Source organism: Battus philenor, unplaced genomic scaffold, assembly GCF_028537555.1.
Source record: "Battus philenor isolate CCGP_79_NKW_IND1 unplaced genomic scaffold, ilBatPhil1.0.hap1 SCAF_27, whole genome shotgun sequence".
Taxonomy (NCBI): Eukaryota; Metazoa; Arthropoda; class Insecta; order Lepidoptera; family Papilionidae; genus Battus; species Battus philenor.
This window is the reverse complement of record NW_027181690.1, coordinates 4,307,736-4,323,597: the sequence shown is the minus strand read 5'-3', so window position 1 is coordinate 4,323,597 and position 15,862 is coordinate 4,307,736. Positions and strand designations below refer to the sequence as shown.

General features: G+C 31.7%; 1 protein-coding gene across 2 annotated transcripts in view; it reads left to right on the top strand.

The window, feature by feature from the left end:
* The window catches only part of fus (fusilli), a 137,864-nt gene that overhangs the window by 73,591 nt on the left and 48,411 nt on the right, over nt 1-15,862 (top strand). For both annotated transcript variants that reach the window (XM_068768952.1, XM_068768951.1), the window contains exon 3: nt 10,562-10,644. In XM_068768952.1, coding sequence (XP_068625053.1) covers nt 10,562-10,644 — 83 coding nt within the window. The remainder of the gene's footprint in view (nt 1-10,561; nt 10,645-15,862) is intronic.

Genomic DNA, 15,862 nt, shown 5'->3' with positions numbered 1-15,862 from the left:
TTTATATAACTCTACCTTTCTTTGTCAGACGTGTAAGGGGACTTATATATATTCTGGTAATGGTATACCACCTAGAAAAAATGGAGAGGGTTATGCTTCGAGTCTTACTGAGAGATCGCATTAGAAATGAGAAAATCTTAGAAACTAGATCACCGATGTAGCTTGAAGAATTGCTCATCAGAAATGTCAATGAGCGTGGCTCCACAAACCGGGTGACAACCATGAGCAGGAACACGCTGCTGGGATAAATCCCCCGCTAGATGAAGCGACGGAGGCCTATGCCTTGCAGTTGGCGTCTATCGGCTGGTATGGTGACGATGAACGATATATTGTAATTTTTGGGTAGTAAGCTAAAGGGTAGTTTATAAAATACGTTCGTTAGAGGATCGCTTAGTGTAACAAGAGAAGACACGGAGGACAGGAGTATTTTAAGTACATGACGAACACCATTAGGATACTTTCATGCAGGTTATATAGCTATAGATGTATAAGCTATTAAGGGATGAATGTATAGCTCATTTGTTAGCAAAAAGTTTTTGTTAACACATATTTCTAGTACATTCATAATGTTTTCTATCGAAATCTGACAAAACAATATTTTTACGATACAAAATCTGCAGGTGCAAGTAGTAAACGACAATTAATTTTAATGTTTTGTTACCTGAATTTTGAAAATACTTTTTCCCTCTATATTATCATTTATCACGTCATTATATTAATTATAACCTTTCATCTAGTTTATATGTAAAGTAAACGTTTGTACCTGTATTGTATTTTTGAGTGCATTATATTTATTTATATAATGTTATATATATACACACATGTATAAATGTATGTATGTATATATATACGTCATATTATTAACTATCTTGTACAATATACACGTCCGTCTTTTGTTTCCATACTAAGTTTGTCTGTAAAAAAGTGTCTCTAGTGAAAAGATCGTACGATTTATTTTTTGATGTTATTATGTAACAAATAAAACAAATTTTTTTTCGTAACTATTTACGTACTTACGTTAGGGATTCAATTTGGAATCTAAGAAATTATTTATTCAATTTATAAGGACTTTTTTTGTTACACAGCCTTGTTAACATTGAGGCGACCTCCACCGTACTTATCACTGGTTCATTATAATAAAATCTTAATTATGAGTTTTATTATAATTATCTGGATATAAGCACATTACATATACGTATTGTTTTTTTTTTGTTCGACACATAGAAGGGTAAAGTTTGTATGCTAATTATATTTAAATTCATGCAGGTAATTGAACATGAACATGTAAGCTGACTTTGATAGGATTATTATAATTTCAGTGTCACAATGAACCGCTTGGTTACAATAATTCCTTCAATTATTATTTTTTTTTGCTACAGATTTATACTTTTCTTCCGTATTGAGACATGTTGTAATGTCAAATTAACTATTTTATTGTTTCATAAATGTCCGCAGAAGATCCTGGCTTCAAATATATCCTATTAGAAATTTATGATGACGATGATCTATTCGTAAATTTTAAAATTCGTACATAAAAGATGTTAAAACATTTTAAAAGATAGAGCGATGAATAAGAAAAAAGTAACGTATTCATTATGGTAATAATGAAGGCATTTGTGGAAGATGTTGAAAATGTGAAGCCTATCCTGACGAGGCGGCGAAGCGATACATCGAGTATACACTCTGAAACATGTTAGGTTAATTTATTCTTGTTGGAATACGACATGACAATTACTTCGGGTTATACAAAGTCTGGAGGAACACATATTAAAAATACTTAATGTTATTTATGAACTTCTTATTACTATCATAATGTATCTCTAAAATCACTGATTTTTAGACAGCGTGTACCATATATTAATTGACAGCAAATAAGCTTCAAAACTTTAAAGCTAGGTTTTACTAAGTTCGTTTGGTTTGAGATAATCATTTTAATAAATAGAGAAAATTTTGGTTATTGGACTGTGGAATGACTTCTTTATTTTCGACGTGTCGCTATTGTGAAGAACCTTCAATTTATTCAGACGATGTTATACGACCAAGACAAATTTGTACAAGAGAAGGTAAAAAGAAACCAAGTGTTTAACTTATAGCACTTGAAACCAATTATCATTCACAAAATTGAAAGCGAAGATTTTTTTGCTAATGCTTTTACATTAGTTTTTATTGCTTACAAAATTATTCATGAAAACTCTGTTCCACAAACACACTATTGATGCCTCGCTTAGTTATCTTTTTAAATTGGCTTTGTAGCACAAAAATATCAACTTGCACTTTTGCACCAAACACTGATGAGGTAACTACAACTCATTTTTCAATTTAAGAATTGACGTTACATTATAAATACTGGTAAGCGTTCGGATTTTAAATTTTAATTAAATCCTAATAAAAACGTGTAGTCATTGAAAAAAAAATCCTTCGTTTTTTTTTTCTAATTATTTGATTTATTGGCATACATTAAGTAAAAGTATCAAAGCGCATTACGACGATGCCTGTTAATGAAGATGGAATAAAACCAAATTAAAGCGGTTGGGCAAAATAATTATAAAAAACTATTAGATTTTGGTTTTCGTGGTTAAAAATGCTTCGGTCCATTGGTTTCTTCATTTCATTTTATTAATTAATGATTTATATTAGTTACTTCGATATTTGAAACTTCACTTGTCAAATTTCCGTAAAAAAAAACTTAATAAATAAGTAGAATATTTTAAACACTGTTTCATTATATTTGTTACTGTAATTTTTAAATAATTTTTTTTTAAATAACTTTTCACCAAATATTAATACGTTGTTAATTTGGCTGTATGACATATTTATTTCGTATTTATTTCTTTAAAGTTCTATATATTAAATAGACTTGGTGAGAATATCTGGGAATTGATCACAAAGTCAACCATGTACTCGTAATATAAATTTTTGGTAATTGAGTTATTCAGGGTGATTGGATGTAAGTATGGACACTGCAAATGTATTTCGTTGATAAATAAGTCACAGCTCATTTGTCAACAAAAAGCTTTAAAGTATTTATTTTCAATCAACTTGTGTAAAGCGATTACTCAGATACAAAATATTTCTATTGGAATGCGACATGCCAATCACTTTAGTTGTAATAAATCTGCATCTCTTACTTTATTATCGTTATATTGTTTATTATTTCTGAAACTATTGATTCTTGGATAGGGTGTACAGTATATATGCTTTTTAACAGCAAATATGCTATTCATTTACGCCTTTAAAGCTTTTATAACTATTGCCAAACATTCTGTACCGTTGTTATTTATTTGATAGTTTTTACCAACTGATCTGTTCTCGATCACTCCGTATTAAGATCACTCTCTTTACCATCTGCTACAAGCGGATTCTGGTTACTTCGGTCATAAATCTCGGGAGCAACAAACGAGTATAGATAAGCTGATTGTCGAAGGAAAAGTAGCGGAAAAAAGACCAAGTGAGCGACCACCACCAACATAAGATATAGATATTTAAGGCGGCAAATTGTCCATTCCTGGACCAAAACTTTCCAAGAAGGACGCAACCTTCATTGAAAATATACGACCATGATGATAGTTGTAATTTGTTGCACATGTACACAATTAGTTATCAATTAGATTTAACAGAATAATAAAACGAATTAAAATATTAAAACTAACTTGACCATACGACACTTTGATTTACGACCCATCAAGATTTTTATGAAAGCATAAGTAATTATAAATACATAAAAACTTTGGAAATGCCACAAAAAATTTAATATTACAGTGTACTTTTTAATGTAACATTTGTGTTTTGATATTTTAATCGATGCAAAATCTCTATAAATTGATGACATCGATGTTGTTTAAAAAACCTGTAATAATATTTTTTGGTTAATTGAAATGTTTTACTATTTACTATCTATCTATAGTACTATTATTATTAATCGTAGTTTAATTTGAATAGAAGCTTTTCGTTATGTTATATTGCGTAGAACATACCAAAGATGTAAGAATAGTATTTCTTAGATCCCCAATTACTATTTGATTATGGATTTTTATCAATATAATGAATAAAAGACGTGCTAACGGCATTAGAGCAGGTGCTATCCGTGAAATACGCGCGCATCTAAGAATGTCTCGACAAATATGTAATACTGTCAGGTGAACGGTCCGCGGCATCGTGCCGGAACCGGGAACCAGTTCTTAACTGTATCCCGGATGCTGCTTGCATAACCGACTGTGCGGGTTCGACGGCCGACAAGCGCGAATGGGCAGGGAACGTCGCCATCGGACTTTTATATTTCTTTACGTTTCTTTTAACTTTATTCTTAGCTGCCAGTTACTTTTTTATAAACAAAAAAGTTCTTACAGACGAAGTTAAATACCTGAATCTAATAACATTTAAAGATCCAAAATCTGCTTCATTGCCTAAAGAATATAATTACTGTAAAAGCAGTACCTGTACTTGTATTTGTAATGTTAATATTTCTTTACATTACATTATTAGGACGTCCATTGCACATACTTATACACATTTAATTAATTAGTAAAATTAATAGACACATATACAACATAGTGCAGTGTTTATGTATTATCTATATAGACGTTTCAACCTATAGAGCCTTACTCCAAGGCCTAAGCCTCTCCCAAAGATATCTTTCTTAAAGAATAAAAATAAATAAAATAAAATGTACCTAGCCACCTTAGAGTAAAAAGATGATGGAAGAAAGGCGAGTAAAAACAGAAGGTATAAAAGAGCAAAACGAAAGATATTGTGATGCGTGAAAGAGAGTGATAAATAAAGAAAAGACTGAAAAAAAATTATTGGATAATAAACTCCCTAATCCCAAAAAGTTAGAGGTAAGAGAGGCCCACAATAGCGAGGGCCATATTTTTCACCGCTGTTCGTTTTCCATTATTTCCATATTCATACGAAAATTTATTAAAAATATTATTTCTGAATATATATCGAACATGTTTATTGCTTAATTACACAATATAATATGGTGATATATAAACTGAAATAGCAAACACGAGAGTGACTCTAAGTTATTAGAATACGAAAAATTGTACTAAGACTAAACTAATTTATTTTAAACATTATTTACAATTTATCAAAACAAAGTCTCATCGATATTCCGTGCATTTTTTCTTTAAAATCACTATTAAAAGTTCTGGGCCCACTTCTTTAATGAAAGCTTCCACTGTGTTTCAAAAAAATTAACTATTGCTTTTAAACTGATTATTTCTATAATCTTTCATCTAACAAAATACTACATTGCGAAAGATTTCTATTATTGTTATGATTTATTCTTTACTAAAGCCGTAGATCTAAAAACTGCTTGAAAATTTTAACTGGCCATCCGTGATTTATTATGATGAGTTTGTTACTTTTCACTGACAAATACTACTACTCCGTATCAATTTTACAAGGTTTAAATGCGCAGAACGCTAAAGTTGTTTAGCTTAGATCTCTTTACATAAACTTAGGGGCTGCTTTGAAAGCACATGCATGGAAAGAAAGATGCCCGAGATAGGCGAATCTCGACCGCTTGCTATTATCACAGTATCGAGATTACTTGTACAGCATTTACACTTCGGAAAGCGTTAGCGGATTGCATATAACGATAATGATAATAAATCATTCACATGAAATGATTATATAATGACCGGAACGATTTTTTATAACACTCGTAATATCAAGATGTCGTTTCAACTATTTTATACAACAACAAACGAGTAAATTAGTTTATAATTGTATTTAGTTTGAGCCTAGGTTATTCCCCCGTGTCCGTTCACTTCTTATTTTTGTTAAAAAATAAATTCTTATACATCATAAATAACTTAATCAATTACATTGATATATAGTTATAAATATTACAAAAAAAGCATACATGACGCTAGCTTCCAAAGTATATATGAATCGTAAACATGACGGATGTTCATGACCAAAAACGGTGGATTAAACTTTTCCCGTGAATAGAATAGCTCAATGCCAATTCATTTCATGTATATTTTGCATTTTTGGGTTCGGCTGATATTCGAAAAATAGTGATTTTTTTTTTAAATTTCTAGACTTTTCGGAGAACATAACGATACAAAAAAATTACCAGGCCTCCGCTCGTGATTTTCAGCTCCAAACTAGTTAAATACAAGACCTTCTGTATCATGTGACCGCAGTCAAAATAGATAAGTATTGAGGTCTCAGATGTGCATACCAAGTTTTTATCCACTGGCTGCGTTACTACTTTTATTTAGCTATTGATTAAAAGATAATAAGTTTACTCTCTATATTAAAGGGTGTCCGCTAATAGATGCAAAAACTTTAAAGCTTTTTGCTGATAAATAAGCTTTATCATTGCGAACTTAGAGCTTTAATAACTATAAACAATCAATCAGTACGATTAATTTTAACTTTCCGTATTGTTTTAAAATAAAGAGTTAAATAAATATGAAAGTCCATTGCAATATTTACAATAATTCCGCTAAGTTTTAACAAACAGACATACTGGCTAAATAACATAAAATTTAAAAAAAAAACTTTATTAAATATAACAGACGGGCACATCATTAACATTCATTTCTTTAGACGCCATGTTGTTACAAAGACGATCACGCGCGTCGCCAGTGTTCTTAGAATTGAATGCATAAAAACATACAACAAAAGTAAAATAAACAAATTGTGTACACATTAAGTACATCATTACTCCACTTCTAGTTGTTTTCAAGATAAAATAAATCGAATGTAAAATAAAAAAAAAACTTAAAATATGCATTAAGCAACATCTGGCTTTAACCGATGCCTTCGCCGAATTAAAAGTAATAAAAGATGTAAAGGCAATTTGTAAAGTGGACAAAATAATTTGTAAAAATGGCGGGCTTTATCGCGGTTTCGTGATCGAAAGTGACAGAAACGAATTGTCAAAAAAGTCGAAGAGACAATCGATTGGGAAACAAGATTGATGCACGCGGCATTAGAGTGAACTGCGTCGTCGGGTTCCATAAGTGCATGGTTATCTCCGGAAGACGATAGATTGTTCGCACCGCTGTGAAGCTGAACTAAATAAATTACTATTCCCTTGTCCCATGCTTTTATTTAATATAAGTACTAAACTCTTTTTTGAGAGGCCAAAATTGTTTTGGTTCATGTGTTTCACCAAAAATTAGTACGTAAAATTTAAAGATACTGAAACAAGAGATAATATTTCATTATTTTATCCCCAGGACGTTTACTGCTAGACATAACCCCCTCCCATAGATTTACAATAGGAACGTTTGGAAACTTCTCTATAATCTTACGGTGTGGTTACTATTACAGAACCATGGTGTCCCAGCTGTTACCAGTTCTGTTCAACCAGTCCTTATCTACAGAGAATACCTATATCGTTACCTGTTATTCAAATGACTAGATTATATTACAGTCCCTATTTCAACAATTACCACCTGAGAGCTTTTTTTAATAAAATAATTTATTTATTATTTTATAAAATTTTTGTTAAGAAACTAGTAGTGACTAGCACCTTCTTTTACGTGTAAACGCCCATGTTAGAAAACTCTATATTCTTTAATAACTAAAACACGTGTTTAGATCGTTTACAAATATTTGGTCATAGATAAAATATTTCAAAACAATCTAATTATGAAATTTTGTTATGATTAGTGCACGTGTGTATGTCGTTTTTGTTTTCTGATTATTTTATATATAACACTTGATGACGTTATGTTATGACGTACACTGGGGATCAATGTATATAATCTTAAGTAGATAGGAAGGTAAATAAATTAATAAACATTGTAACTCCTCTTCGAGTCTTGTTTTAATTAAAAAAGGACAAGGAGTCCATTGGAGCTAAAGCTGTATACAATAAGGAAATACATAATTTTTTGCACAAACGTTAAGATAGATTTCTGACGAAATTACAAGGAAGGTGTTCGTAATATCATGTGATTGAAATTATTTCTTTCGACTAACTGCATTGGGTTCATAATTATTAAAACTAATCACAGAAAATTGCTACTTTAGGAACACATTTTTATTTATTTATTGATTGAATAGTAAATCAAAATATTAGAAAAAATTCAATGACATTTCCTGTGAGTTTTTATTTTTTATTTTACTTTATCGTATCTTTGTATAGTTATAATAATATGTAGTAATAAAGTCCTTGTTACTGTTTTGACGATTTGTTTCACTATTCATGTTAACTTACACTAACACTTATTACCAACAGATATTTGGCCTATAAAATAGTGGACAAAACACACGAGACCAAAGTGACATTTGGACAGACATTTTTATGACGTTTTATTGATATTAATTCAGTTTGTGCTAACATTAATGCAACTTTTTAAATTTTAACCGTTGATTAAATAATGATTAAATCTAAAGGAAGGAAGTAAAAACATTTTCTCTTATTGTTTCGTGGGGAAATCTTTTGTATAAGATACCTTACCCTCAGGGAAGGACGGAGTTACTCGATGTTTGGTCTCGGTATCTTTAGAAGGGTACAAAGAGCTCTTACGCACCGAACTCTACAAACCTTCTCTATCTGTCTCGCTGTGTACTCTCTCCGGGTTTGCTTCTAGTGAGATGATGAAGGGGGTCCTCAACGGTTGTGAACCAAGAATTTTTTTTTCGATTCACAAGGTACCATATGGAAGAATACCAGAGGAAAATTCGCTTACTTCGTTATTCTACCTGGTCTGGTTTTTACATAAAAAAATAATTAAAAACATGAACTACTGTGTAAGATTTGTATTTGAAAAATTCAGGGTTAACCCAATAGGTGTAAAAAATGAAAAGATTAATTTTATTTATTGTTTTAACATAGCAAGGGGTCAACCTTTACGTTCCCCACAAGCCACAGAAGCGTTACAAAAACCCGTCCATGTTTATTATTTTGTCCAATTAAGCACGTAATACGCCAACTAATAACACATCACACTCAAATTGATTTATCGCATCGACCAAAAAACGAGACGGGCCGTCCGTCAGAAAAAGAACCTAAAATTACCGCGTGGATATATCTATTATGCGCGAAGCAGCGATCTTGTTTGTAACGCCATCCCGTCGAGCGAAGCAAAATAATTTAGGTTTTTGTTAGAAGGTCAGCAAACGCTTGTGATATTATTGCCCTTGGTTCCGTGAGTTTTTATTACTTCTGCATGTGATTATCGATTTATGGTAATGCATTTGAATTTGATTTCGAGCGCCGAGAGAAATAATTATCCAACACTCACTTTTACTGCCGGGTTCGTTTATATATCACAGACTTATCATCAAAAAGATTTCAAATATTTCAAGGGTCTGAGCGTATAGAAAAATCTTTACTAGATATCCTAAACCTTTATTCTCTTAGATTAAACATATTATCACATGGAGCATTGTCAAATTACATTTCAAGGTCGCTTACTTAGCTCCGACAGAAGCTTACTCACTATTACTATTTAAAAATGCATGTAGTGCCTATTTAAATAACCATATTTTGAATTTTTATTTCAATACAATATATAATAGAACATATATCGTTATAAAATTTGTACAATTTTGATCTTAGAGTCGAAACGAATATTAAACGATATTAAAGCAATTTGTGTCCAGATTCTTCAGCATAATACTTTTAAATAATACAGTGTGTAAATTGGCAAATATGTGACAACATTTTCTTTATCAAAACGAGAGCAACACGCTTTCATTTATGGCAATGCAACGCTACAAAGTTTAGAAATTGACAATACTGCGCATCACACTGTTACTACTTACTCGTATTCGTTCAAAAAAACTTGGGTCGTAGTAGATGCGGAATCTGAAACTTTAAAAGCGCGTTTGCCGCGACTCGCTTTCAAATAACAAGTCTATAATAAATTTCTTATTCTACCGAATTCCCTAGATATAACTCCTCACAAATCAAAACAGCAATCCTTGCGGACATGAATAGCGGTAGAGCTAGAAGGTTTTTTATAATAGAGCATTTCAATTTTTGCACTATTTTTAAGAGTGCGTAGATTACCATCACATCGTTTTCCGTAAAACCTAATGTTAAACTTCTACAATATTGAATTAGTACATGAAATCTCTAAGATACGACTAAGGAGGTCGACTTTCGGAACCAAGGACTTAAAAGCTTTTCAACAATTTTCAAGATATTATTTTCAAATGAAAAATTGCTTAAAATTTATCTGAATACGACAATTTTAAAACAAAATTTCACGTAGAGTTTTCATATGAATTTTCTAGAATTTTGTACACGCTAAAATGATCGAATCATCATTTCTCATATAAAACAATTTTTTAACGACTTAATTTAAAAAAAAATAACAAATTTATTACTTGACCCATCTCTTGTAGTCTCTATAATATAATCTTCCTTATTCTTATTAAAACAATATTTCACAAAAACTAATTTACAAATAATTAGGTCTATCGCTCGCGTATCTCGAACAAATTTTATGCACATTAAACATATATAAACTATTTTTAGAGATATTACAATTTAAATAACTATTTTTAACTACTGAATTCCTAAAAATGCGACTGGCAATTGACTATTATCTTTAAATTAAAAAAAAATATTCTTGTGTTTCAGTTCGATGAGTACGTGCGCTCGCTGCAGGTGGACCCGCACTCGCCTCTCTTCAGGCTCGTCACGGATGGCCAGCCGCCGCTAAGGTACATCGACATACTGTATCACTAACTAGGCAACCTGCGCCGATCCGCTTTATTGAAGCCGTGTGCCACAGATATTAACTTTTGCTTTTTATAACCTTCGTATATTACGTATCCATTTTAATTTGTAAAGGACTCAAATTCGGTCCTATTCAATAACTTCTAAAACTTCCATTACTACCACTTTGGAAAGCATTAGAAAAACGATAGAGGGATATATCATAATCGCCACGCTTAGTAGGGGGATCGGCGCTCGTTTTAATATTATCGTAAGCAGAGATCGCTGCTGCCCATTATCTGAAAACTTATTTGTGAGCAGAGGCAAGTATATATATTTATTTCCCAAAGTGTGAATTATGTAAGATTCTATCAGGGTAATCGAACCCGTGATCTAAGATTGCAAGTCTCAGTCCTCTACCGCTAAGCAACCTCTGCTCATTAAAATATAGACCTTTATCTAACCTCCTTAGTAGGTAACTGTTTTTAATCACTCTGACTATATAGACTAGTGTTTCCAAATATTGGGCCCACGTCTGACAGGGGGGCAATAAAATTATTAAGAGGGGTAATTCGAAAGTGGACTCGAAACTAGTTTTACCATTTTGCTTTAATTTAAAAAGAGGTAAGGGTTTTAGAAAGGTTTAGTTGCAGCATGGCATATAAAAGGTTGAAAAATACCTATATAGACTGTTCATCCAGTGGAGGGACTATCCACGCCACGTCTACCGGCTTAGAATCAGTTGAGATGCTTTTGGCATCAACTGCTGTCGGTGTGACGCTTGAATTTCCTTATCTAGAGCTGATTGAAATAGACAATAAAAAATTAGAGAGTAACAGTTTGTGTCAATGTCATCTATTTTAATAATGGATGTATCGCCTCCATAATAATATAAGAAGGATACAAAGTAACCTTGCTCAGCTACTGCAGGAGATTCATTGAAAATGTAAATTGGAGGAATAAAAATTAGATTTACTATAGAGTCAAGTAAGCAGATTTACGTAAAGAAAAAAAATAAAGTATAACTGTATCAAAAATAGGATAATAAATTAAAAAGCAAAAGGAAAACAATGTATTGTGATAAATGTAACATCTGTGATTAAAAAAGAAATTAAATGATTAGAATAATAAATATTGTAATAAACTGTGATAAAAACCCTGCACTGTGATATTTGAGAAGAAAATGAGAGGCGATGCAAAGAAAGAAATTAAGAACAAATGAGAATGTAAGATTTTGTGATGTATGATAGAGAATGAATGAATAGTATTATAAAGAGCGATAAAAGAGAATGACAATAAAAAGGAATGTGGAAAAGACAAAAAAGTCCGTTCTATTTCCAAAAATTAGATAGGGTGTACGACAGTTCCCCAATCACGGAGGCCATTAAAAAAATGGATGGCACATTAATAGAATTAATTAAATAATTGGAGAAAGCATAGGACAGAAAATAAAAATAATTACAAATAGATAGAGTGATGTAGAAAATTAGCAAAGTGAATATGGTAAGAAATCAACTATAAGCAACTGAAGGAACAAAATTAAACAAAATGTAAGACAGGCATCGATGCTACAGATAATAAAAAGAGAAATAAATAATAATTTAATAAAAAAATTAATCTAACAAAGAGGTTTGAAAGTAGCTAATAAAAATAAAAAAAAATTAAGAGTGAATGTGTTTGTTTGTAATTGCTGCGCTCGTAATTAGCGTAAATTGAACCCAAGCCTCTTTGATGTAATACAAATATAACAATAACTTGACGTGTAACATTTTATTTCAATAACATATAATAAATACATTAAGAACCGTCTACGCTTCGTAAAACGTGGAGCAGTGCACATTTCGGGGTTTTCCAATCATATCTACAGCCCGTCAAATGACATAGGTGCCAATGAAATATCTCCAATGTGTACAGAGCTAAAAATATAAACGTAAGTAAATACTAAATAGAGGTCAACGCAAAGTGCATTGCATTAAATAAATAAAACATCTCATGATCATTTCAACCGTACGACATCCACTGCCCCCCGAGACAAAGCATTTATTTGATGTAAATGTTTCTACTTTTGATTATATATAGCCGAGCCTAATCGTATTTGAAACATCTGATGAGTTTTTAAGATGGTATTTGCTAATTTTTAAACACATATACATATATACTTAGTTTTACAGATTATAAGAAAGAAAAGTATTTTTTTCTGGGAAATCTACTAAAATGAAAAAAAGTTAAAAGATTCCGAGTTAAAATGAAGTCGTGTACTTGAAAGTAAAATACGAGCCATGAATTACCTCTGCCCGACTATTCAGGATCATAAGTCAAGTCCTCACAATGTATACATTTGTATAGAATTAATCGATTTGCATCTTTAACATCCGTCTCTTTGTGACGATTAGCGTTGGTCGTAGTTTAAAAATAGCTAGTGTAAATATTAAATATCTATTCACAGAGGGAACTCCGGGCTTAAAACCCATATTTGCATTACAAATGTCATTGACACCTCGATGCTCTCTTGTAACGTGCACTAATCTTTCTACACATCGACTTCTTGATACTTGGAATTCTTGATATTTAGATTCCTGGAATACAATCTGATTTATATAGTAATATTTAATCTGTTTATATAATAATATATAATGTGAATTGTACAAATTAACACTTTGCGCATTAATGCATTAATTATATAGGATTGCCACTGCTCACAAATAGGTTTCCAGAGGATGGGCTGTAGCGTCCTCAATATAATATAATAATACTACACTGCGATCGCTAGCCCGCATGCCAAACGTGGCGATTTTGGTGCTATACGCAAAAACTGTTCTCTTCTTCGAGTAAATATGTTTCAAACCATTTCCTGTACGTAACAGCGCCTTATTTACTAGACGTAATCAAACGCATTAAGCCTTCCATTTAATTATGCGTTAAAATATGTTTTATTTGTTATTGTACAAAATAAAGAAATGTATTGGAAGTATAATAATAATTTTAACCCGACCATCATGTGATGATACATTGTATATAAAAATCACTTTGAATTTCAAAAATATGTTATCTGTTTGTAATGGTCATTACTGGTATTTTTAAATTTAAAATAATATTAAGTATTACCAACTCGGATGAACAGTGTTCGGAAAACTCCGAAATATCTTCTTGTCCAAAATACCGCAATGTCTGAAGACGAAGGTCTTTGACCAATGTGTGGTGCCAGAGCTCATAAGAACGCTTACAGTTACCGAGAGAGCAATAGAGAGAGTTATGTTCGAAGGTTCACTTCGAGATCTAATAGGAAAAATCGGGGTCTCCGGCGTAGTTCTAACAATTGCTCCTCCTAAGTGGCAGTGAGCGGTGCATATCGCTCGTGCAACCGATGGCTGTTAGGGCCAAAAGTGGGCAGACCCCCACAAAGTTGACCGACGATATAAGGCCTAGACCTCGCAGGTGCCATCTATCGGCCGAAAAGAAGAAAGAAGATTGTTATTATTGTCCAACTTGACGTAGTTTCAATAACATCAATATATCATACATTTACTACTGGTTCTTATAAAACAACCATTTCAATATACGTACGATATTCCAAATTTAAAAAAAATATATTCGCATTCATTATTTTTAATCTAATAGTCTCATAAATTTTGAAAGCTCCTCGCATTTGCGTTCGATCCTATATGGTTTTAGACATACGGTGTCGCAATTAATATGTAAAATACCGTATATTTTATGCAAATAATTTTATTAATTTTTAAATTAATATTATACTTGAATATGGTATATCAAATAATTTAAGCGACTTTGAGGTACCCGATCTTTACGAGGGGTTCTATGATTCAAGTGTCATGAATTCACTAGACAGAAATATTACTGGTAATGCGTTTAAAATGTAATTATTAAATGTTTTGATATAAATACTAACTTAGTTTTGATGTATTGCAATCGGAACGAATAAGGAAGAAATCAAAGAACTATGAAATATTAAGAGAAAAAAACATATTACCGGTAATGTATTTAAACGACAGGAAGTCCATTTTTTGTGGCAAATATAAGGTAACAGAGGAAAAGTAAAAAACATAAAAAGACGTAGAGCGGTAAAAAAAGTACATCCTCACGTGATTTTAGATCTATAATAGCAAGTGGGCTCAGTTACAGGCCCTGAGCCAGCCTTAAACGCTGAAATTTTGCTAAAAGAACTAGCGAGTTCTGCGGTCTCTCAAGAGTAAGATATCTGTGTAATGAGCAAAGCTGAAGTACGCCAGGATGTCCTCAAGATTATTTATCTAAACGCATTAAACTAGCGCTCTAAGCTCCTAAAAAATAAATAGTCAAAGGCAGCTAAAGACGAGAAACAATGTTTACTAAAATATTTCGGAGATTTGAACTTTTCGGTATCGTATTATCGAGGTCAATATCCTAACTTACAACTTATAAACAACCATATTGACCACAGACAGAAAAATTTCATAATTAGCAAATAAGTAACTGTTTATACGATACCGTTTCATATTATAATAACGATCAACTATAAATATCAAATTACCATACATGTCGACGGTCCAGAATTATTTATCAGAACGATATATGGTCGAAATTAGAAAGAAGAAATTTGACCGACACGGTAAACTTAATACGAGGCCCAATGTATTTACTACCTATTGGTTCCGGTAATTTAAAATTCACCCGTTCACTGTTATAAACATAAATTGTTTGATAAATACACTTACAAGTATATCAATAAATATTAATAGTAAAAAAAAATTACTGTCCGTTCAAAATCGCAGACCGAGTTAGTATGAAAGTAAAAATTTATAGATTCGGCGAGACCACAAATTATGCTTTTATTTTTTTCCTTAGTCCCTCTATTGTTTTTGACGTTCTCTGGAATAAAACAAAGTGCTAATAAACATCACAAATGGTAAATGTTTTAATAAAATAAATTTGTTCACAGATCATACTTGTTAGTATTTATTAATGAATGTAATCTCTATACTTTAAAAATAAAACTTAAAAAAGTAAATTCTATCAGGGGAGCCCTCTTACTGTGGCTGTTCCGCGATTTACTCGAACTATTCATCTGTCCATTGACATAAAGAACCAACTGAATCTTTATCATAATAGGATACAAATATGCTCAGCTAATTTGAATTTAATAACGTATATCACAGGATTCTTTATCATTGCTGAAATGTATAACAAGCTTATCTTTATTTGTAATACTAATGCTATATACATCGC